General features: G+C 37.3%; 1 protein-coding gene and 1 pseudogene across 2 annotated transcripts in view; both read right to left on the bottom strand.

The window, feature by feature from the left end:
* Window positions 1-22,854, bottom strand: part of ZRANB3 (zinc finger RANBP2-type containing 3) — a 279,821-nt gene that overhangs the window by 90,243 nt on the left and 166,724 nt on the right. For both annotated transcript variants that reach the window (XM_021695825.1, XM_021695823.1), the window contains exons 6-7: window positions 10,784-10,955; window positions 9,107-9,223 (exon numbers count right to left, since the gene is read on the bottom strand). In XM_021695825.1, the coding sequence (XP_021551500.1) occupies window positions 9,107-9,223; window positions 10,784-10,955 (289 nt within the window). The remainder of the gene's footprint in view (window positions 1-9,106; window positions 9,224-10,783; window positions 10,956-22,854) is intronic.
* Window positions 14,687-18,279, bottom strand: LOC110585688 (annotated as a pseudogene).

Consider the following 22,854-nt stretch of genomic DNA (forward strand, 5'->3'; position numbering starts at 1 on the left):
TTCTGAACACCTACAAACTCAACAGGAGATCGAAGAAAGGAATAGCAACAACTCTCTGAACAGAAAAGCGACCACTTTCTGGAAGGTAGGACGTGCGGAGAAGTGAATCCGAGGTGATATTCGGGAGGATAGACGGCGGGCGAGGGGCCTCCGTCGGCCGCTTCTGGCAAGTGATAGAGCCGGGGAGCACAAAATCGGAACTTTTAGAAGTCGGCTCCACTGAGGGACGTCACTCCGGTGGCTAAGCAGGGGGTGGAACCCTCCGGGACAGTGTGGTCTCAGGACCCACGGGTCACAGAAAGATCGGGGGTGCCTGAGTGTGGCAGGGCTCCCAGGTAACGGAGCAGGGAGGCCGGCTGCAGAGGCGGAGCCCAGGCTGGGCTCTCAGCTCGGGGTTGCCATAAACTGTGATCCACGGCACAGTCGGGCCCCTGCTCCTCCAGCAGGGACCCAACAAGCGGCAGATCCGGGGAGACTCACCTTCCTCCCCCGGGAGGAGCCGCACGGGAGTGCACCGCAGGGATCTGCTGGGTTTGGAGACTCCACACGGGGTCAGGTGCCCAAGATAGAAATGCGCGGTCACAGGCCAGGTGAGCACGGAGTGCGGCCAGAGACGGGGGAGACGGGAGTGACTGACGGCTTTTCTCTGGGGGCGCACTGAGGAGCGGGGCCCCGAGTTCTCGGCTCCTCTGGGGCGGACATCGGGAGGCCGCCATTTTCACTCTTGGCCTCCAAAGCTATACAGAAAGCTCGCAGGGAACAAAAGCCCCAGAGAGCAAACCCGAGCAGATTACTTAGCCGGGAGGGGGCGAGGGCGGGGCAATTCCGCCTCCGGCAGAGACATTTGGAAACCATGGCAACAGGCCCCTCCGCAGAAGATCAGCGAGAACAGCCAGCTAAGACCAAGTTTACCGATCAATGAGAACGGCAGAACACCAGCGCTAGGGGAATACTGCACATAGAATTCATGGCTATTTACCATGATTCTTTAGTCTTTCAAAGTTAATTTTTTTTTAACTGTCTTTTTTCTTTTTGAATTTTTCTTTTTCCCTTTTTCAACCAACATCTTATCAATCCCTTTTTTTAAAAAAAAATTTTTATTTTTCATTTTTAGAGTCATATTCTATCCCTTCATAGTAGTTACCCGTATTTTTGGCTTATATATATAAGTTGTTCTCTCTTTAAAATTTTGAGATAGTTTCTTCTAACAGATTAAAATATACCCTAAATCTCTAGTATATGATGTTTTCTATTCCCCTGCCTGATCACATCCTCTCCCTTCTTTTTTTTTCTTTTTTCTTTTTTTAAATCCTCTTCTTTCTTTTTTCAAACAACTTCTTATCAATTCCTTTTATAAAATTTTTTATAATTTCCATCTTTCCAGTCATATTCCATCCCTTCATCATATCAACCCTTATTTTTGTACATATATAAGTTTTTCTTTCTTTAAAATTTTGGGAGGCACTTTCTTCTAAAAGACCAAAATACACCTCAAATCTAGTGTGTGGCACTGATCTATATACCAGCCTGATCATATTTGATCACATTCTGGTTTTTTTTTTTGTTGTTGTTGTTTTGTTTTGTTTGTTTTTGTTTTTATCGTTATCTTTTTCTTTTTTTTCTTTCTCTTTTTTCTCTCTTTCCCTTTCTTTTCCCACTGCTTCAGGTCTTTTCTGATTTGTTTAGAGTATATTTTCTGGGGACGTTGTTACTCTGCTAGCATTTTGTTCTCTCATTAATCTATTCTCCTCTGCACAAAATGACAAGACGGAAAAAATCACCTCAACAAAAAGAACAAGAGGTAGTACCGACGGCCAGGGACCTACTCAATACGGACATTAGTACGATGTCAGATCTAGAGTTCAGAATCATCACTTTAAAGATACTAGCTGGGCTTGAAAAAAATATGGAAGTTATTAGAGAAACCCTTTCTGGAGAAGTAAAAGAACTAAAATCCAACCAAGTAGAAATCAAAAAGGCTATTAATGAGGTGGAATCAAAAATGGGGGCGCTAACTGCTAGGATAAATGAGGCAGAAGAGAGAATCAGTAATATAGAAGACCAAATGATGGAAAATAAAGAAGCTGAGAAAAAGAGAGATAAACAACTACTGGATCACGAGGGCAGAATTCGAGAGATAAGCGATACCATAAGACGAAACAACATTAGAATAATTGGGATCCCAGAAGAAGAAGAAAGAGAGAGAGAGGCAGAAGGTATAATGGAGCAAATTATAGCAGAGAACTTCCCTAATTTGGGGAAGGAAACAGGCATGAAAATCCAGGAAGCACAGAGAACCCCTCTCAAAATCAATAAAAATAGGTCAACACCCCGACATCTAATAGTAAAACTTACGAGTCTCATAGACAAAGAGAAAATCCTGAAAGCAGCTCGGGAGAAGAGATATGTAACCTACAAGGGTAGAAACATTAGATTGGCAACAGACCTATCCACAGAGACCTAGCAGGCCAGAAAGGACTGGCAGGATATATTCAGAGCACTAAATGAGAAAAATATGCAGCCAAGAATACTCTATCCAGCTAGGCTGTCATTGAAAATTGAAGGAGAGATAAAAAGCTTCCAGGACAAACAAAAACTAAAGGAATTTGCAAACACAAAACCAGCCCTACAGGAAATCTTGAAAGGGGTCCTCTAAGCAAAGAGAGAGCCTAAAAGCAACATAGACCAGAAAAGAACACAGACAATATACGGTAACAGTCACCTTACAGGCAATACAATGGCACTAAATTCCTATCTTTCAATAGTTACCCTGAATGTAAATGGGCTAAATGCCCCAATCAAAAGACACAGGCTATCAGACTGGATTAAAAAACAAGACCCATCGATATGCTGTCTGCAAGAGACTCATTTTAGAACCAAAGACACCCCCAGATTGAAAGTGAGGGGGTGGAAAACCATTTACCATGCTAATGGACACCAAAAGAAAGCTGGGGTGGCAATCCTTATATCAGACAATTTAGATTTTAAACCAAAGAGTGTAATAAGAGATGAGGAAGGACATTATATCCTACATAAAGGATCTATCCAACAAGAAGATCTAACAATTGTAAGTATCTATGCCCCTGACATGGGAGCAGCCAATTATATAAGGCAATTAATAACAAAAGAAAAGAAACACATCGACAACAATACAATAATAGTGGGGGACTTTAACACCCCCCTCACTGAAATGGACAGATCGTCTAAGCAAAAGATCAACAAGGAAATAAAGACTTTAAATGACACACTGGACCAAATGGACTTCACAGATATATTCAGAACATTCCTCCCCAAAGCAATGGAATACACATTCTTCTCTAGTGCCCATGGAACATTCTCCAGAATCGATCACATCCTAGGTCACAAATTAGGTCTCAACCGGTACCAAAAGATTGGGATCATTCCCTACCTATTTTCAGACCACAATGCTTTGAAACTAGAACTCAATCACAGCAGGAAAGTCGGAAAGAACTCAAATACACGGAGGCTAAAGAGCATCCTACTGAAGAATGAATGGGTCAACCAGGAAATTAAAGAAGAATTAAAAAAATACATGGAAACCAATGAAAATGAAAACACAACTATTCAAAATCTTTGGGATGCAGCAAAGGCAGTCCTGAGAGGAAAGTATATAGCAATACAAGCCTTTCTCAAGAAACAAGAAAGGTCTCAAATACACAACCTAACCCTACACCTAAAGGAGCTGGAGAAAGAACAGCAAATAAAGCCTAAACCCAGCAGGAGAAGAGAAATCATAAAGATCAGAGCAGAAATCAATGAAATAGAAACTAAAAGAACAGTAGAACAGATCAACGAAACTAGGAGCTGATTCTCTGAAAGAATTAACAAGATTGATAAACCCCTGGCCAGACTTATCAAAAAGAAAAGAGAAATGACCCAAATCAACAAAATCATGAATGAAAGAGGACAGATCACAACCAACACCAAAGAAATACAAACAATTATAAGAACATATTATGAGCAACTCTATGCCAGCAAATTAGATAACCTAGAAGAAATGTAGGCATTCCTAGAGATGTATCAACTACCAAAACTGAACCAGGATGAAATAGAAAACCTGAACAGACCTATAACCACTAAGGAAATTGAAGCAGTCATCAAAAATCTCCCAAAAAACAAAAGCCCAGGGCCAGATGGCTTCCCAGGGGAATTCTACCAAACATTTCAAGAAGAATTAATACCTATTCTTCTGCAACTGTTCCAAAAAATAGAAATGGAAGGAAAACTTCCAAACTCATTTTATGAGGCCAGCATTACCTTGATCCCAAAACCAAAGATCCCATCAAAAAGGAGAATTACAGACCAATATCCCTGATGAACATGGATGCAAAAATTCTCACCAAAATACTAGCCAATAGGATCCAACAGTACATTAAAAGGATTATTCACCATGACCAAGTGGGATTTATCCCTGGGCTGCAAGGTTGGTTCAACATCCGCAAATCAATCAATGTGATACAATACATTAACAAAAGAAAGAACAAGAATCATATGATCCTCTCAATAGATGCAGAAAAAGCTTTTGACAAAGTACAGCATCCTTTCTTGATCAAAACTCTTCAGAGTATAGGCATAGAGGGTACATACCTCAATATCATAAAAGCCATCTACGAAAAACCTACAGCGAATATCATTCTCAATGGGGAAAAACTGAGAGCTTTCCCCCTAAGGTCAGGAACAGGGCAGGGATGTCCACTATCACCACTGCTATTCAACATAGTATTGGAAGTCCCAGCCACAGCAATCAGACAACAAAAAGAAATCAAAGGCATCCAAATTGGCAAAGAAGAAGTCAAACTCTCACTCTTTGCAGATGATAGGATACTTTATGTGGAAAACCCAAAAGACTCCACCCCAAAACTGCTAGAACTCATACAGGAATTCAGTAAAGTGGCAGGATATAAAATCAATGCACAGAAATCAGTGGCATTCCTATACACCAACAACAAGACAGACGAAAGAGAAATTAAGGAGTCGATCCCATTTACAATTGCACCCAAAACCATAAGATACCTAGGAATAAATCTAACCAAAGAGACAAAGGATCTTTACTCAGAAAACTATAAAATACTCATGAAAGAAATTGAGGAAGACACAAAGAAATGGAAAAACGTTCCATGCTCATGGATTGGAAGAACAAATATTGTGAAGATGTCAATGCTACCTAGAGCAATCTACACATTCAATGCAATCCCCATCAAAATACCATCCACTTTTTTCAAAGAAATGGAACAAATAATCCTAAAATTTGTATGGAACCAGAAAAGACCCCGCATAGCCAGAGGAACGTTGAAAAAGAAAAGCAAAGCCGGCGGCATCACAATTCCGGACTTCCAGCTCTATTACAAAGCTGTCATCATCAAGACAGCATGGTACTGGCACAAAAACAGACACATAGATCAATGGAACAGAATAGAGAGCCCAGAAATGGACCCTCAACTCTATGGTCAACTCATCTTTGACAAAGCAGGAAAGAATGTCCAGTGGAACAAAGACAGTCTCTTCAACAAATGGTGTTGGGAAAATTGGATAGCCACATGCAGAAGAATGAAACTGGACCATTTCCTTACACCACACGCAAAAATAGACTCCAAATGGTTGAAAGACCTCAATGTGAGACAGGAGTCCATCAAAATCCTAAAGGAGAACACAGGCAGCAACCTCTTCGACCTCAGCCGAAGCAACTTCTTCCTAGAAACATCGCCAAAGGCAAGGGAAGCAAGGACAAAAATGAACTATTGGGACTTCATCAAGATAAAAAGCTTTTGCAAAGCAAAGGAAACAGTCAACAAAACCAAAAGACAACCGACAGAATGGGAGAAGATATTTGCAAATGACATATCAGATAAAGGGCTAGTATCCAAAATCTATAAAGAACTCAACAAACTCAACACCCAAAGAACAAAGAATCCAATCAAGAAATGGGCAGAAGACATGAACAGACATTTTTCCAAAGAAGATATCCAAATGGCCAACAGACACATGAAAAAGTGCTCAATATCGCTCTGCATCAGGGAAATCCAAATCAAAACCTCAATGAGATACCATCTCACACCAGTCAGAATGGCTAAAATTAACAAGTCAGGAAATGACAGATGTTGGCGGGGATGCAGAGAAAGGGGAACCCTCCTACACTATTGGTGGGAATGCAAGCTGGTGCAGCCACTCTGGAAAACTGTATGGAGGTTCCTCAAAAAGTTGAAAATAGAGCTACCATATGATCCAGCAATTGCACTACTGGGTATTTACCCCAAAGATACAAAAGTAGGGATCCGAAGGGGTACGTGCACCCCGATGTTTATAGCAGCAATGTCCACAATAGCCAAACTGTGGAAAGAGCCAAGATGTCCATCGACAGATGAATGGATTAAGAAGATGTGGTATATATATACAATGGAATATTATGCAGCCATCAAAAGGAATGAGATCTTGCCATTTGCAACGACGTGGATGGAACTGGAGGGTATTATGTTGAGTGAAATAAGTCAAACAGAGAAAGACATGTATCATATGATCTCACTGATATGAGGAATTCTTAATTGCAGGAAACAAACTGAGGGTTGCTGGAGTGGGGGGTGGGGTGGGAGGGATGGGGTGACTGGGTGATAGACACTGGGGAGGGTATGTGCTCTGGTAAGCACTGTGAATTGTGCAAGACTGTTGAATCTCAGATCTGTACGCAAGACTGTTGAATCTCAGATCTGTACCTCTGAAACAAATAATGCAATATATGTTAAGAAAAAAAAAAAAGAAGAAGAAGGTAGCGGGAGGGGAAGAATGAAGTGGGGGAAATCGGAGGGGTAGACGAACCATGAGAGACGATGGACTCTGAAAAACAAACAGGGTTCTAGAGGGGAGGGGGGTGGGAGGATGGGTTAGCCTGGTGGTGGGTATTGAGGAGGGTACATTCTGCATGGAGCACTGGGTGTTATGCACAAACAATGAATCATGGAACACTTCATCTAAAACTAATGATGTAATGTATGGGGATTAACATAAGAATAAAAAAATAAATAAAAAAAAAGAATGAAAATCCATAAGCAAAACAAATAATCAAACAAAACCTACTCAAACCAAAACAAAATAACTAAATCTCTATCCTTAACTTTGTATCACATAAAAAAATTAACTCAAAATAGTTCTTGACCTACCTATATAACCTAAGGATATAGCACTTTTAGAAGAAAACACAGTAGAAGATCTTTGGGAACTTGGAATAAGCAAAAATTAATTAGGACTCAATAGCAGAATAAATGAAAGAAAAAATAAAAACTGGACTGTTCCAAAATTCAAAACTTCTGTTCTTTTAAAGACAATGTCAGGAAAATAAAATGGAATATATAGACTTGAAAGAAAATTTTGGAAAAGACCTATATGTTAAAGGACTTGTTTCTAAAATATATAAAGAGCTCTGGGGCGCCTGATTGGCTATCAGTTGAGCACCTGATTCTTGATTTCAGCTCAGGTCATGATTTCAGAGTCGTGGGATCAAGCTCCATGTCGGGCTCCATGCTCAGCTTGAGATTCTCTCTCCCACTCCCTTTGCCCCTTCCACTACCCACCCCCCGCTCTCTTTCTTCCTAAAATAAATAAATAAATCTTAAAAAAAAACAAAAAACAAACTCTTATAATCCAATATAAATATGTGCTTGCCATTATTTTTATATATAAAAATATATATATTTTACATATATATATAACAGATATATGATGTCTATCATGGATACAAACACATAAAAATATGCTATCATTAGACATTAGGAGAAGGCAAATTAAAATGACAATGAGATACCAGTACATACACTGGAAAACAGCTAAAATTAAAAAGACTGAAAATACCAAGTGCTGACAAAGATGCAGAACCACTGGAACACTCATACGTTGTTACAAGGAATGCAAAATGATACAGTACTTAAAAAAAAATTTGGCAGCTTTTTATAAAATTTAATCTGTGTCTTCCATATGACCCAATAGTCCCACTCCCAGTTATTTACTCAAGGGAAATGAAAATCTGTCCATACAAAGATCTGTACATGAATGATTCTAACAGTTTTACTCATAATGGCCCAAACTGATAAGATCCCAAATGGCCATTAACTGGTGGAAGGAAAAAAGTTGTTATATATCTATACACTGGAACATTACTCAGATATAAAAATGAAGAAACTAATGACATATGCAAAACATGGATCAATATTCAACAGCTTTATGGTAAATGAAAGAAGCCAGACACAAGGCTACATACTCTATGATTCTGTTTTTGGAACATTCAGGAAAATGCAAAACTACAGTTGTAGAAAGTAGATCTGTTGACTGCTGAGGTGCAGAGGGCAGGTGTGAGGGAGATAACTACAAAGGCGTATCAGGAAACTTTTTGGGCAAATGGAAATATTCTTTATCTTGATTGTACTGATGATTTACTCAATGTATTTGTCAAGCCTCATCAAGCTATGTATTTTAAAAGGACAAATTTCACTAAATGTGAATTATACCTCAATATACCTCACTTAAAAAATTATCTTATATAAAAAAATTTCAGAATTGGAAAGGAGTAACACTCATTAGCATGTCTAAGTTCTACCATGCTAGTAAAAACAAGAACGTGTGATGAATCTACTTTATATTCACACTGAGATTTAAAAACTCTAACACCTCTACTTTGCACTCTTAGACAAACAGAATATGAGCACATCTATCTCTGTAGGGAACTAGAAACATAATACCGATTAAAAATGATTGACTTAAATAAACATTATTTGTAGCAATTATGTAGCAAAAACCACGGAAAAATCTGATGACAAAGATGAATATATGTATGTCCTTTAAATGAGAACGTGTAAAGCACGTTATATTCCCTCATCAAAGTGTACCCATATACTGGAAAAGATCAATATATGCAAAGATATAATGGTGTCCATTATATCATTGTTTACTTTGAATATGTCTGAATTTTTCAATATCAGAGTTAAAGAATTAAATGGCAAAGACATGTTACAGTATGCAAATAAGCTGCTTAAATAAAAGCAGTAAAATACATTAAATAATTTGTATCAAGAGAAACATATGCTGTCCCAGCAATGAGTACCTTGGCAATAGCAGTTTGTTTAAACATGCGGGTAATCAGCCCCATGACAGTCTCGGTGGCACCTGAATTTGGAGCTCTCATTAATTTTTCCCACTCTTCAAAGCTGGTATTCAGTTCCTATGTGGGAGAAAATAACAAGGCTTAGAAATATGGCATAAAGAACAGAAGAAAAGTCAAGCATCTGACTCTTGATTTCGGCTCAGGTCACGATCTCAGGGTTATGAGATACAGCTCCAAGTCAGGCTTGGCACTCAGTGGGAAGTCAGCTTGGGATTCTTTCCCTCTCCTTTTACCTGCCCCTCTGCTCCTCCCCCAGTTTGTGCTATCTCTCAACTAACTAAATTAATTAATTAAATCTTAAAAAAAAAAGAACAGAAGAACAATTAATGCAAATAATTTATTTTGTCCTACTTGTTTTCTTTTTTCTTTGTAAAGATATGAAAACAAATTCCCAAAGATACCAATGTGTTCATTGAAAAACATCAATATGGAGATAGGTCAGTCACATGTTCACACAAAAGACAGAAACCAATGAAAAGCTATGGGTGAAAGCCAAGCCCTTTGCTAACATCATAAATCAAACAATTAGAGCTTCCCCTTAAGAAAAAACATTTTGTGGGGTGCCTGGGTGGCTCAAACTTGGTTAAGCATCTGCCTTCGGCTCAGGTCATGATCCCAGGGTCCTGGGATCGAGCCCTGCATCGGGCTCCCTGCTCTGCGGGAAGCCTGCTTCTTCCTCTCCCTCTGCCTGCTGCTTCCCCTGCTTGTACACTCTTGCTCTCTCTGTCAAAAATAAATAAAATCTTTAAAAAAAAAAAAGAAAAAACATTTTGTAAAGTAAAAATAAAAATTTACATACATAAGAAAGGAAACAGTGAAAATGTGTATGATAGCAAAGTATTTTCATAACAAGATATGATTTCATTTAAATAAGCATGAGGAATATTAGCTAAATAAAAATATAATGTAATCATATACTGACTCTTTTATTTTTCTTTCTAATGCTAAAATGGTGGATAAAGAAAATCATTATTCCTATTTTACCAATAACATATTGCCAATGTTTATAAAATGTCTCCTCAATCTTTCAAGATAAAACAATGCAATAAATAGTCTTTGTCAACAAAGTCCTGTCCAGATTTAAAGAAATTTCAGAGAAAATATAAGCACTGTACTCCCTAAAAGTATATGTAGATAAGGATTAGGTAAAATACAATTTGACTTTCTAATATATAGACCTTCACCTCTTCCAACATGATCATAGAGTTTTCAGATCTCAAGAAGAAGGCTATATCCAAGTTATTCTAGAAGATAGCTCATACTTCAAAAAAATTCTAGAGCAAGAAACACAACTTCGCATCCTAATTATTGGGCTTTACACCCTACAGGTATTTAGAATTCTTAATAGTAAATCTTCGTTGCAGTTGAAGTGCTTTCATTCTATATTGAGCAGAAGTATTTTTTCTAAATCAGTAGGATACTGAATCTTTTCACATTTGATGACTAAAGTTAAATTCTTCCTGTTCTCTTCTTGAAATGATACAAAGCCAATCCATATGTTCTATTAATTAATCCTATTTTAAGAAAACAGACTTTGCCTTCTATGAAAAATCAGTATGTGCAATCTTTCATTAAAATGACTTAAAGTAAGACTTCGAATGAAACAAGCATTCTCACCTTGGCAGCTGCTGATGGAAGATCAAAGGGAATACGCTGTCTGACTTTAGGGGGCAGCTGGGTTAAAACATCAGTCTTCAATCTTCTGATCATTATGTCACTTAATAGCTGATGAAGTTCATTCAAATTTGATGCCCCTCTACAATCCCACTGAGGCCTTTTACCAAAAAATCTGTTAATATGAAGAAAAACCATGTAGCAAAGCTGAATGTTAGGAATGAAAAAAATCCAGTGTTTTCCTTTTAATGATAAGGAGCCATCACATTGTTTTTACTGTTACTTCTGAATGCAAATCAGTTTCCAAAAGCTCAGCCTGAGAAAGAGTAATGAGTAAGATTACAAATTACTCTCAGTCATAGAAAATGTTAATTGTCTAACATACTGTTTACGATGAGTTAATGCAAGGTTAGAATGAACTGATAACTCTAAGTACCATTGGCATTTTGGGTGGGCTCAGAAATGGCAATGTGCTTAGCAGATCTAGCCCCAACTAGGCACTAACTGCCAGGACACCAGCTAGTCTACATAATAGCCAAACTACCTAAAATATTTGCCATATCCTCTAAGAGGAACTATCTCCCACTGAGCTGTTAAGCATAGCAGATTCATCAGTTGGTGATCACTTGGCCTTTGAAAACACTGGACAGACAGTAAAGGAATTTAAAAAAAAAAAGGACAGAAACTCACTATGAAAGAGAGAATGGGAAAGAAAACATAGGATAAAAAATTTCAACAAATGTTTAGAAGTCAATGCTGACAGATAAGTGATAGCTGACTTGGCAAAAGAAAAGAAGCCACAATGTAAAATGCTTGCAAAAGTGAGTATGTCCTCTAGACCTTTGAGAATATTGGGAGTTGGAAGCACCAAGCACTGACGGCAGGTATAAAGACAAGGGTTGGAATCTACTGGCCTACTAATATCCCCCGAACATTGTGACAACCCAAAAACTACTCACAAAATTCCCAATCATCTTCTAGGGGCCCATGCTATTGAAGCTAGCTGGTGGAGAACAATTAACAGGAAAACTCTTATTAGGTTGTAACATGATTACTGATATTAATAATTAAATGACTATCCATTTTAATGGGATTTGTGTGGTATCTTAGCATAATAGTGTCAATTTGAGAAATTTGAAACTTGTTAACATTAATTTTTTAAATTAAACATATTTTGATAACAAACACACAAGAATAGTACAGACAACATTAAAAACATGCACTTGGGGGCACCTGGGTGGCTTAGTCAGTTAAGGGTCTGCTTTCAGCTCAGGCCATGATCCCAGGGTCCTGGGACTGACCCTCACATTGGGCTCCCTGCTCAGTGTGGAGTCTGCTTCTCTCCTCTCTCTGCCTTTCCCCCTCCAGCTTGTGCTCTCTCTGTCAGTCTCAAATAAATAAATGAAATTAAAAAAAAACAACCATGCACTTGCATGTAGAATCAATTAGAAAAGTTGAATGAACAGATCCAACTACTGTCTGATAAAATGATAGACACTGCTCAGTTGTGATCAAAAATAAATTCAATTCTTGTTTTAAAAAAAGCTAAGTGCTGGGGCGCCTGGATGGCTCAGTAGTTAAGCGTCTGCCTTCGGCTCAGGTCATGATCCCAGGGTCCTGGAATCGAGCCCCGCATCGGGCTCCCTGCTCCGCGGGTAGCCTGCTTCTCCCTCTCCGACTCCCCTTGCTTGTGTTCCCTCTCTGGCTGTGTTTCTCTGTCAAATAAATAAATAAAATCTTAAAAAAAAAAAAGCTAAGTGCTGGCATTGTAAAAAAAGATTTACTAGATTTATTTATATTTGCCATAAATTATATTACAGAGAGTTGACTTCCTTTAATGTTTTTTTTTTTTTTAAAGATTTTATTTATTTATTTGACAGAGACACAGAGAGAGAGGGAACACAAGCAGGGGGAGTGGGAGAGGGAGAAGCAGGCTCCACGCAGAGCAGGGAGCCCGATGTGGGACTCGATCCCAGGACCCTGGGATCATGACCTGAGCCGAAGGCAGACGCTTAACTACTGAGCCACCCAGGCACCCAAAAATGGAAAAATAACTTGCCAATACACAATTATGTCACCATTTTGTCCATTCACAATCATATACTTAGGTTCATTTTGACCTTATGGTAAAAAAAAAAAATCTAATGTTCAGAACTACCAATGATGGGAAAAAGGGGTTGGATCTTTTGTTTTTTTTGTGAATGAAACGTTTACAATTAAAGTGAATTATTTAGCACACTCTCCACCTATGCAATACATTCTGCAGGAATACAACGTGCTAGGTGCAAGCCTTCTGGCACAATTGTTCCACACAGATGTCTTCAGACAGGCCAACCACACAGGCTGCACTGGCTTCCTTCAGAGCACCAATATTTGTGCTCTGAAAGGGCATGTCTATTTAGAAGTCAGAGCAATCTAATTTCAGATGCCACTGTACTTGTAACAGGCTTGTGTCAAAAAGGTTATTTCACTCCTCCAGGAGAGGATGAACTACTGAAAGAAGCTTTTGTAGCCAGTTGCCTCCTGGGTGCTTTACCACTGATTGATTGCAAGCCCTATGCTTGGTATGAGCCATGGTTTAGAGAAATCCTTTCTCCCAACACCCTTCTCTTTAGGCTGGAGTCAGAGTGCAGGTTGCAATGACCCTAAAGAATACTGGCAGGGGACACCTGGGTGGCTCAGTTGGTTGGGCATCTGCCTTCAGCTCGGGTCATGATCCCAGGGTCCTGGGATCAAGTCCCGCATCGGGCCCCTTGCTCAGAGGGGAGTCTGCTTCTCCCTCTGCCTGTCCCTTCCCCTGCTTGTGCTCTCTCTCCCGTTCTGAGAAATAAAATCTTAAAAAAACTAAAAAAAAAAAAAAGTACTGGCAGGACAATATGCTGCTGAATCTCCTGCTTCAAGTTTGGGGTGCAAAGGGGAAATGAGATGGGGAGGGAAGGCTAAAAGAAATGCCACCTATAAATGTCTGGTCCCTTCCTGATAAATTTGATGATAACTAACTATACTTTTGGAGTAGCCTATTCTTTTATTTAAGCAGCTTTATTGAGATGTAATTCATAATGCCATAAAATTCACCCACTTAAAGTATACAATTCAATGGTTTCTCATATACTCTCAGATATGTGCAACCATCACCACAGTAAATGTTAGAACGTTTTCAACATCTCAAGAAGGAACCCCATAATCTTTAGCTATCACTCCCTTAATCACTGTCCTGCCTCCCAGCCCCAAGCAACCATTAATCTATTTTCTATCTCAAAAGATTTCCCTAAACTTTCATATACACAGACTCATATAATAGTCTTTTGTGACTATCTCTTCTCACTTTTCTTCTTTCATAGTGTTTTCAAGGTTCACCCATGCTGCAGCATGTATTCATTCTTTTTTAAGGCCAAATAATATTCCATTGTACAGAGAAACCACTATTATTTATCCATTTATCTGTTGACAGACATTTTTGGTTGTTTCCAACTTTTGGCTTTTACAAATAAACTGCTGAAAACATTCATGTACAAGTTTTTGTTTGGACATATATTTTTTTCATTTCTCTTGGGTATATACTTAGGTGTTGAGTAGCAGAGTCATATGGTAATACTACGTTTAATTATTTGAGGAAGTGCCAGATTGTTTTCCAAAGCAGCAGTACCAGTTTACATTCCCACCAGCACTGTTCAAGGATTCCAATTTTTCCAAAGCCTCACCAACCTATTTTCTATTTTGAAAAATCATAAAAAGTCCCATTTCCAGTCTGATTATAGAGATGCATGTGCCCAAAATGGCTGAGAATAAATACAACAAGAAAGGCAAAAGCTGCAAAGCTAAGGGCATGCAACAGACTCTAAGAGAACGTCTCAGAAATACCCAAAGTGGCAACAAGGAATGTTTGGCTGGAATTTGAAGTTCTTTTCAGTCATCTCTGTCTTTTGTTCCGTGTTTAAGGATGCGCATGAACTCAATATAATTGAAATTTCCCTTTTTGTTGATAGGCGCTTCTCTGTATAGCTCATCCACTTCCTCGTCTGTAAACCGATCTCACATGGTTGTCAGCAGCTCTCTCAGGTAATCTTCCTGGATGGTGCCAGTTGCTTCTTCATCAAAGCAAGCTAAAGCATTTCTGATGACATCTTCCGGATCTGTGCCATTTAACTTCTCACCAAACATAGTGAGAAACATGGTAAAATTTATGGGCCCGGGAGCCTCATTCATCATGGCATCCAGAGACTCATCAGTTGGATTTTCCCCTAGGGAGGCAAGCATGTCATGCAAATCTTGTCAATGAAACCATCTCTGTTCTAATCAATCATGTTGAAGGCTTCTTTGAACTCCTGAATCTGTGACTGGGCAAACATGGCGAACATGTTGGATGTTGCGTGCTGGGGGCGCTTCTTGGTAGTCTTGGTCTTTGCCCTTTGGTCGACATGGTGGCATTTAAATCCCTGCACAGCCGGGAGAATCCGAGCACTTTGGTAAACCCCTCACTGCCCTGGCTGCTACTATCAACACCCTTCTACTCCCAGAGCCCCCTAAAACCAGTACTTCCATCCTCCGCTTAGCAAACCGTTAGTCACCATTGTCGGAATTATATGAGTTCTTAACACATTCTAGACATGAGTCACTTATTAAATATATGCTTTCCCTATATTTTCTACCATTCTGTGGGTTGTCTTCATTTTCTTCATGGTGTTCTTTGAAGTACAGAAGTTATTAATCTTGATAAGGTTCAATTTGTCTAGTTGGTATTTTGTTGCTCATGGTTTCAAAGTCATATTTAAGAATCCCTTGCCAAAACCAAGGAATAAATTTACCCCTATGCTTTCTTCTAATAGTTTTATAGTTTCTGGTTTTACATTTAGGTCTTTGATCCATTTTGAGTTGATTTTTGTATATGGAATAAGTTCAAAGTCCAATTTCATTCTTTTGCATATGGCTATCCCCATACCATTTATTGAAAAGACTATTCTTTTCCCCAGTCAATGGTCTTAGTTTCTTGTTAAAAATCAATTAACTGTATATGTATGAGTTTATTTCTGGGCTATTGATTCTCTTGTTGATCTAGATATTTATCCTTGTTACTATGTCCTGATTACATTGTCATGATTACCTTCTAATCAGCAGAGATACTGATAGACTCTTGAGTCTATAGAAAAGTTTGAGGAGTATTGCCACCTTAACAGTGTTGGGTCTTTTTGATATATGAATATGGGATGTTTTTATAGTAATTTAGATCTTCTTAAATTTCTTTCAATGTTTTGTAGCTTTCAGAGTATTAGTTTTACACCTTTTGTTAAATTTATTCTGAAGTATTTTATTCTTTTTGATGCTATTGTCAACAGAATTAACTTAATTTTCAGATTGTTCATTGCAAGTGTATAGAAATACAATTGATTTTTGTACAATGATATATCCTGCAACAATGTAGAAATCATTTATTAGTTCTAATGGTTTTTTAGTGGATTTCTTAGGATTTTCTATATACAAGATCAAGGCATCTGAAAATAGAGATAGTTTTACTTCTTCCTTTCCAATCTTATTGCAATTATTATTTTATTTTCCTATCTAATTGTTCTGGCTAGCATTTCCAGTACAAAGTTGAATGGAAGTGGCAAGAACAGATAACACTGTCTTAAGGAAAGCATTCAGTCTTTGACCAATTAAGTATGGTGTTAGCTTTGGGTTATTTGTAAATAAATGCCCTTAACCAGGTTGAAAAAAATGGTAATTATATTTTTGATAGTGAAAATTACCCTTACAATGGTTTTTCAGAAATAAAATACCTTCCACTGGCAGATAAAAACTGAGTTGATGTGGTTCAAGCTAATGATAAGAAGGATCTGAACTGAGACTGTAGCTGTGAGAAAGAGTACGGTACACATTCAAGAAAGGTTAAAGCAGTAGAGTCTATAGGATGTGAAAAACAAATGGATATCAACAGTAAGCCACAGGCAACAGTTAAGTTGACTTCTAGGTTTTAACTAACATATGATTGAATCTTAACCAACCAAGATTGAATCCACTGGATGAAGAGCAATTTTCAGGGATGAAGCACAGTTTTTAATATCCTGACTTTTATGTGCTGATGGCATATAGATACACTGAAGATGCCTACTAGTTTAACACTGGATGTAGCAGTTTGGAAATCAGGAGAATAGAGTAAGTTGGAGATGTAGATACCACATGAATTTTAGAGTTAAAGCCAGAAAGGTGGTTGAAATTGGTCAGTGACAGAAAAAAAAAAAAAATGAAAAGGAAAGATGGCCATTTTGTTTATCTTACCCTAGAAAATAGTTTTTATTTCCTGTATCAAACTTTTCTCCATATCACTGGCCTCTTTTAATATAAGGAATTGGCATAGCACCACTGGAATTCATGAGTTCTAATGCATGCTGAGATTAAAGAGAGCAAAAAACAGTTCTACAAAATCATTTTTAAAATACACTTATATTCAATAAAGATGCCACAAATATAGACAAATTACCAAAAAGATATACAATAAACCAGTGATAGATGACAGTCACTTGTAAAAACTGTACATGTCAATTTGTTATTTCTTTTTAAGATTTTATTTATTTATTTGACAGACAGAGAGAGAGAGAGATCATAGGCAGAGTGGCAGGCAGAGGGAGAGGGAGAAGCAGGCTCCCCGCTGAGCAGGGAGCCCGATGCGGGGCTCGATCCCAGGACCCTGGGCTCACGACCTGAACCGAAGGCAGACGCTTAAATAACTGAGCCACCCAGGTGCCCCACAATTTGTTATTTCTTAAAGGCAGATTATTACTTACAAGAATAAGTGCATATATATGTTTAGCATTACACTATATGCATGTAAAATCTATATATATTTTATCAGGAAAATATGACTAATGATGACTACTTCCCCCCCATACTATAAACTTATATGGTTTTAAAGTGTTCTTAAAAACTCAGCTGTCCTACACCAAGTATTCTATTATGCTTTATCAATTTTATGCGATTAGACAGTAGTCATAAAATTTCACTAAATAGGGCGCCTGGGTGGCTCAGTTGGTTGAGCGACTGCCTTCGGCTCAGGTCATGATTCTGGAGTCCCGGGATCGAGTCCCACATCAGGCTCCCTGCTCAGCAGGGAGTCTGCTTCTCCCTCTGACCCTCCCCTCTCTCATGTGCTCTCTCTCTCATTCTTTCTCTCAAATAAATAAATAAAATCTTTAAAAAAAAATTTCACTAAATAAGCAAAATTAGTTAACAGTTTCTCTTCCTAATAACTCATGCTCTCTCAATCTTCAACCCCATGAAGCTTATGAATATATGCTCTTTTATTATCTCTTTGTTTCTATTAACTCTTTTGTCTGCTATTTCAGATGTTAAGTCCTAATATTATTTAATTTGTTTTAAATACTATTAGAAGTAGGTCCTAACAACATGTGATTTCATGTTGGGAAGAATGAAGCATATTGTTTAAAAAAAAAAAAAAAAGCTGACCAATCTTTCCCGACTAGGATCTGTTTACCATCTACTTTCATTGTAGCCACATGAACTTACTTTTGACTAGAAAGCTGCCTATAGCATTAAGCTGCTGTTTTTCAAATTTTAAAACTATATTTTTAAATAATATTTTTATTGAAGTAATACATGCACAAGGTTTAAAAAAAAAGCAAAAACTTTCAAACAATTTTGATCAGTAAGTCCAGGTTTTGATATATCCTCAAACTCAAGATAAATAATATTCAGATAAAACAAAAAGCCACATTTGGGGACAAAGAAGATAAATGTCTCTGTAGCCTAGAAACAGAACAAAAATGTAAAGAAGAGAACAGGGTTGAAGATATCAATCTGCTTGTTTTAAGTCTAAGAGCAGACAGTGAGATCCAAGAACCAGGGATATAGAGACAAAGTATTTTCTCTACAGTTTTAATATACAATAAATTTTCCAAGAACCACATGTATGCTGTTAATTCCACAGAATACTGTATATTTTTTTTGTTTGAAATTTAACCCTGAGTTGCTTGCCAATTTGGAAAACCCATGCTGTTAACACCATGACTGTGGTAGCTGACCTGCCAACACACCAGATGTATTAGCTTACATTTCTAGAGCAAGTGCTCATGATGATTCTACACATATATCAAATTTCATTAATTAAATGATTCATACTTTTCCCCTTTAATATCTCTGATATTCACACATATGTATCAGTCTAGTTGGAGCAGTTTTTCTCTTAGTGGTGTGTAAAACAATAGTATATATTATAATCAAGGCAGTCTTGGATTCATAAAAATATGTATTTTGCTCTTATTTTAAATTGGCTTCTACTGTGGTCATTCATACCTATTTACATCCTAAAGTACATATTATTTTGTTATAGTTTGTATAATTTTTATTTCTCCTCTATGTTATACTGGGGTTTTATTAGTTTTTTTTGAACATACATGAAGACAGATATTACTGTAACTATGAATTTTATTTCAGTATAATAAGGGGAGCATTATATAGCATTTATTATAAAAAAGTGGACATTAGGTCAATAAAGGTGGAAAAACACTGCTCTATAATATAACCACTTCCCTGTTCTCATTATGGTCATTTATAGCTATTACGCAATTAATACATGAGACTAAGTTCTGAGGAAAAACAGTGTGTGTGTGTGTGTATTTCATGTACTTCAATCTTGAACACAAAGTAAATTTTAAAAAGCCCCCAAAGAGCAATAAAGGCAGAAAAAAACCCCACAACATTTTAAGAAGATGAATGTATAAAATTTTCAATGTCATAAGCTAGAAAACTACAAGTATTCTGAAGGTCAGTGTAACTTGACATGCAAGATTACTTTGCTACAAAGATGCAAGAATGGTATAAACTTGTTGAATCAGTATATTGTACACCTGAAACTAACGTAACATTGGTGTGTCAACTAAAGACAGAATGGTGACTCTCATGACCATAAATAAAATGTAAAGAAGTATTTTGTAAGATAAAAAAGACAATAAATGGAACTCATCAAGTCAAATTGTCTTCAGTGGAATAAATATATCCCAGGGTATGTTGGTAGCTATGAACTACACTATTTCCGACCACTCTAATCTCTCCTACATAATACTAAGATAAACTTTCTAAAATGTAAATTATCTTGCTTAAAAACCTTCAACAGAAGACTTCTGGTTTCCAGTCCACCATGTAAAGAGCTTAGAAGTTACCACTCCATCCTAACAACAAGTAAAAATCTAAAAACTCTTCTAAGATTTGTCAGAGAAGTGAGGTCACGAAGTAAACCACTGCCCCCCCAAACTAGAAAGACAGTGGATACAGAAAATCACAATGGACCAGGGCAGAATCCATGGGCAAAAACTTCCACGGAAACCAGTGCCAGAAGAGGCAAATCTGAACTGTAATTGATGAATTGCTAGAGGCTCAATGGGAGCACTCTGAGTTAAAAACTCTAGGGAGTTCCAGTTGCACGGGGCCCCCAGACTTGCTTGAGTTTTACCTACAGGAGCTCTACTAGGTCCTTATAGTGAATATAAGAGAAAAGTCCTCTGATGCTTCTGGCATGGAGAAAAGAAAAGGATCGATTTTGAAATATTTCAGACATTCTGTTTAACTAGGCCTGTATTTAAGAAAAAGTATTTTACTGGAGCTTAATCTGCTAGGATTTTATTAGAGCTTGACTGCTCTAGAAGAAGGGAAATACCCAACTCCAGTCCCCGCTAGCCATCCTTTCCCGACTAAGGGGGGAAAAGCCACCGAGAAGCACTGATTTATTTCACAGCCCAGGGTCATGAGTTTAACACAAGATTGAGACCTATAGACGACAGAAGGCTTCCCCTCACTCTACAGCTTACACCACTACATTATTAGAAGCCATTTACTGAAGTTCTTTTCACTCAGTTAATCACATCCACCTTTCAAAAAAAAAAAAAATTACAAGGCATCCTGAAAGGTAAAAACAGTCTGAAGAGACTGAACAAGCATCAGAATCAGAGTTATATATGGCAAGAATGCTAGAATTTTAAAAAAATATGATAAAAATGATAAAGGTATTGATGGGAAAATTAAACAAGCAAGAATAGATGTATAATATATACAGAGACAGGAAATTCGAAGAAAGAATAAAAGGGAAATGCTAAAGACCATAAACACTGTAACATAAATGAAGAATGTCTTTGATGGTCCCATTAATAGGCATGGCTGACAAGAGACTCTCTAAACTTCAGGGTATGGTAATAGAAAATTTCCAAACTGAAAAACAAAAGGAAAAAAGACTGAAAAAAAAAAAAAGACATAAAAAAAATCCAAAACGTGTGGGAAAAACTATAAAAAGTGTAATGTACATGTAATTGGAATACTAGACAGATAAGAAAGAGAGATTGGGACAGAAGAAACATTTGAAATAATAATGACTGAGAATTTTTCTAATTAATGTCAAGATACCAAAACACAGAACCAGTAAGTTCAGGGAACATCTAGCAGGATAAATGCCCAAAACACCATACCTAGGCCTATCATATCCAAACTTCAGAAAATCAAAGAAAGTCAAGGGAAAAAAACATTGTGCCTATATAGAAGCAAAAGTAAGAATTACATACAACTTCATCTCAGAAGCCATTAAAACAAGAAGAGAGTGGAGAGAAATATTTAAAGTGTTGAAAGAAAAAACTCACCAATCTAGAATTCTGTACTCTGCGAAATTAGTTTTCTTCCTTTTTAATTAATTTAATTTAATTTATTTATTTGCCAGAGAGAGACTGAGAGAGCACAAGCGGTGGGGAGGGGCAAAGGGAGAAGCAGGCTCCCCGCTGAGCAAGGAGCCTGATGCAGGACTCAATCCCAGGATCCTGGGATAATGACCTGAGCCTAAGGCAGATGCTTAACTGATGAGCCACTTACGCATCCCTCTGTGAAATTAGTTTTTAAAAGTCAAGGAGAAATTAAGACTTTCTCAAACAAACAAAAATTAAGGAAATTTGTTGCTAAAAGACTGGCTTTGCAAGAAATACTAAAAGAAGTTCTTTAGAGGGAAGGAACATGATATAGGTCAGAAAATCGGATGTATATAAGGAAGGGAAGAACACTAGAGAATGAATAAGTGAAGGTAAAATAAAAACTTTCATTTTTCTTATTCTTAATTATCTAACAAATAACAGTTTGCTCAAAATAATAATAGCAACAATGTATGACATCATATTCTTTCTAACTATGCTTAAAATAAGTAAAATGAATGACAGTGATCTATGTTTATTCATAAGTGAAATGAATGACAGCAATGATACAAGGGATTGCAGGGAGGAATCAGGATTATTTTGATATTATAGGTACCTGCACTACCACTGAAGTAGTATAGTGTTACTGACCATGGTTTGGCAATGACATTTGAGATACAATACCAAAGGCACAATCTATGAAAGAAATAATTTGATGAGTGGGACTTCATTAAAATAAAAACATTCTGCTCTATGAAAGACAATATCGAGAGAATGATAAGATAAGCCACAGTTTGGGAAAAATATTTGCAAAAGATATATCTAGGAAGGACTATTTTCCAAAATATAAAAAGAATTCTTAAAACAGTAAGAAAAATGAACAATCTAATTTAAAAAAATGGCAAAAGATGTAGATGTAAACAGGCATCTCACCAAAGAAGATATACAGATCCCAAGAAAGCATATGAAATGATGTACAACATCATAAATGATTAGGGAATTGTAACATAAAACAACAATGAGATACCCATATAAACCTATTAGAATGGCTTATGTCTTAAACATTAACAATACCAAATGCTGACAAGGATGTGGAACAACAAGAAATCTCATTTATTGATAGAGGAAATGTAAAATGGTAAAGCCACTTTGGAAGACTGTCAGTTTCTTACAAAACTAAATATAGTCTTACCATACATACAGCAGTTATGCTCCTTGGTATTTACCCAAAGGATTTGAGAACTTACGTCTAAACAATAAACTGCACATGAATGCTTACAGCCAAACTGCCAAAACTTGGAAGGAACCAAGATATCCATCAGCAGGTGAATGGGTAAGCAGTGGTATATCCCAGCAGTGGAATATTATTAGGCACTAAACAAGAATGAGCCATGAGAAGAC

Source organism: Neomonachus schauinslandi, chromosome 3 (genome assembly GCF_002201575.2).
Source record: "Neomonachus schauinslandi chromosome 3, ASM220157v2, whole genome shotgun sequence".
NCBI lineage: Eukaryota > Metazoa > Chordata > Mammalia > Carnivora > Phocidae > Neomonachus > Neomonachus schauinslandi.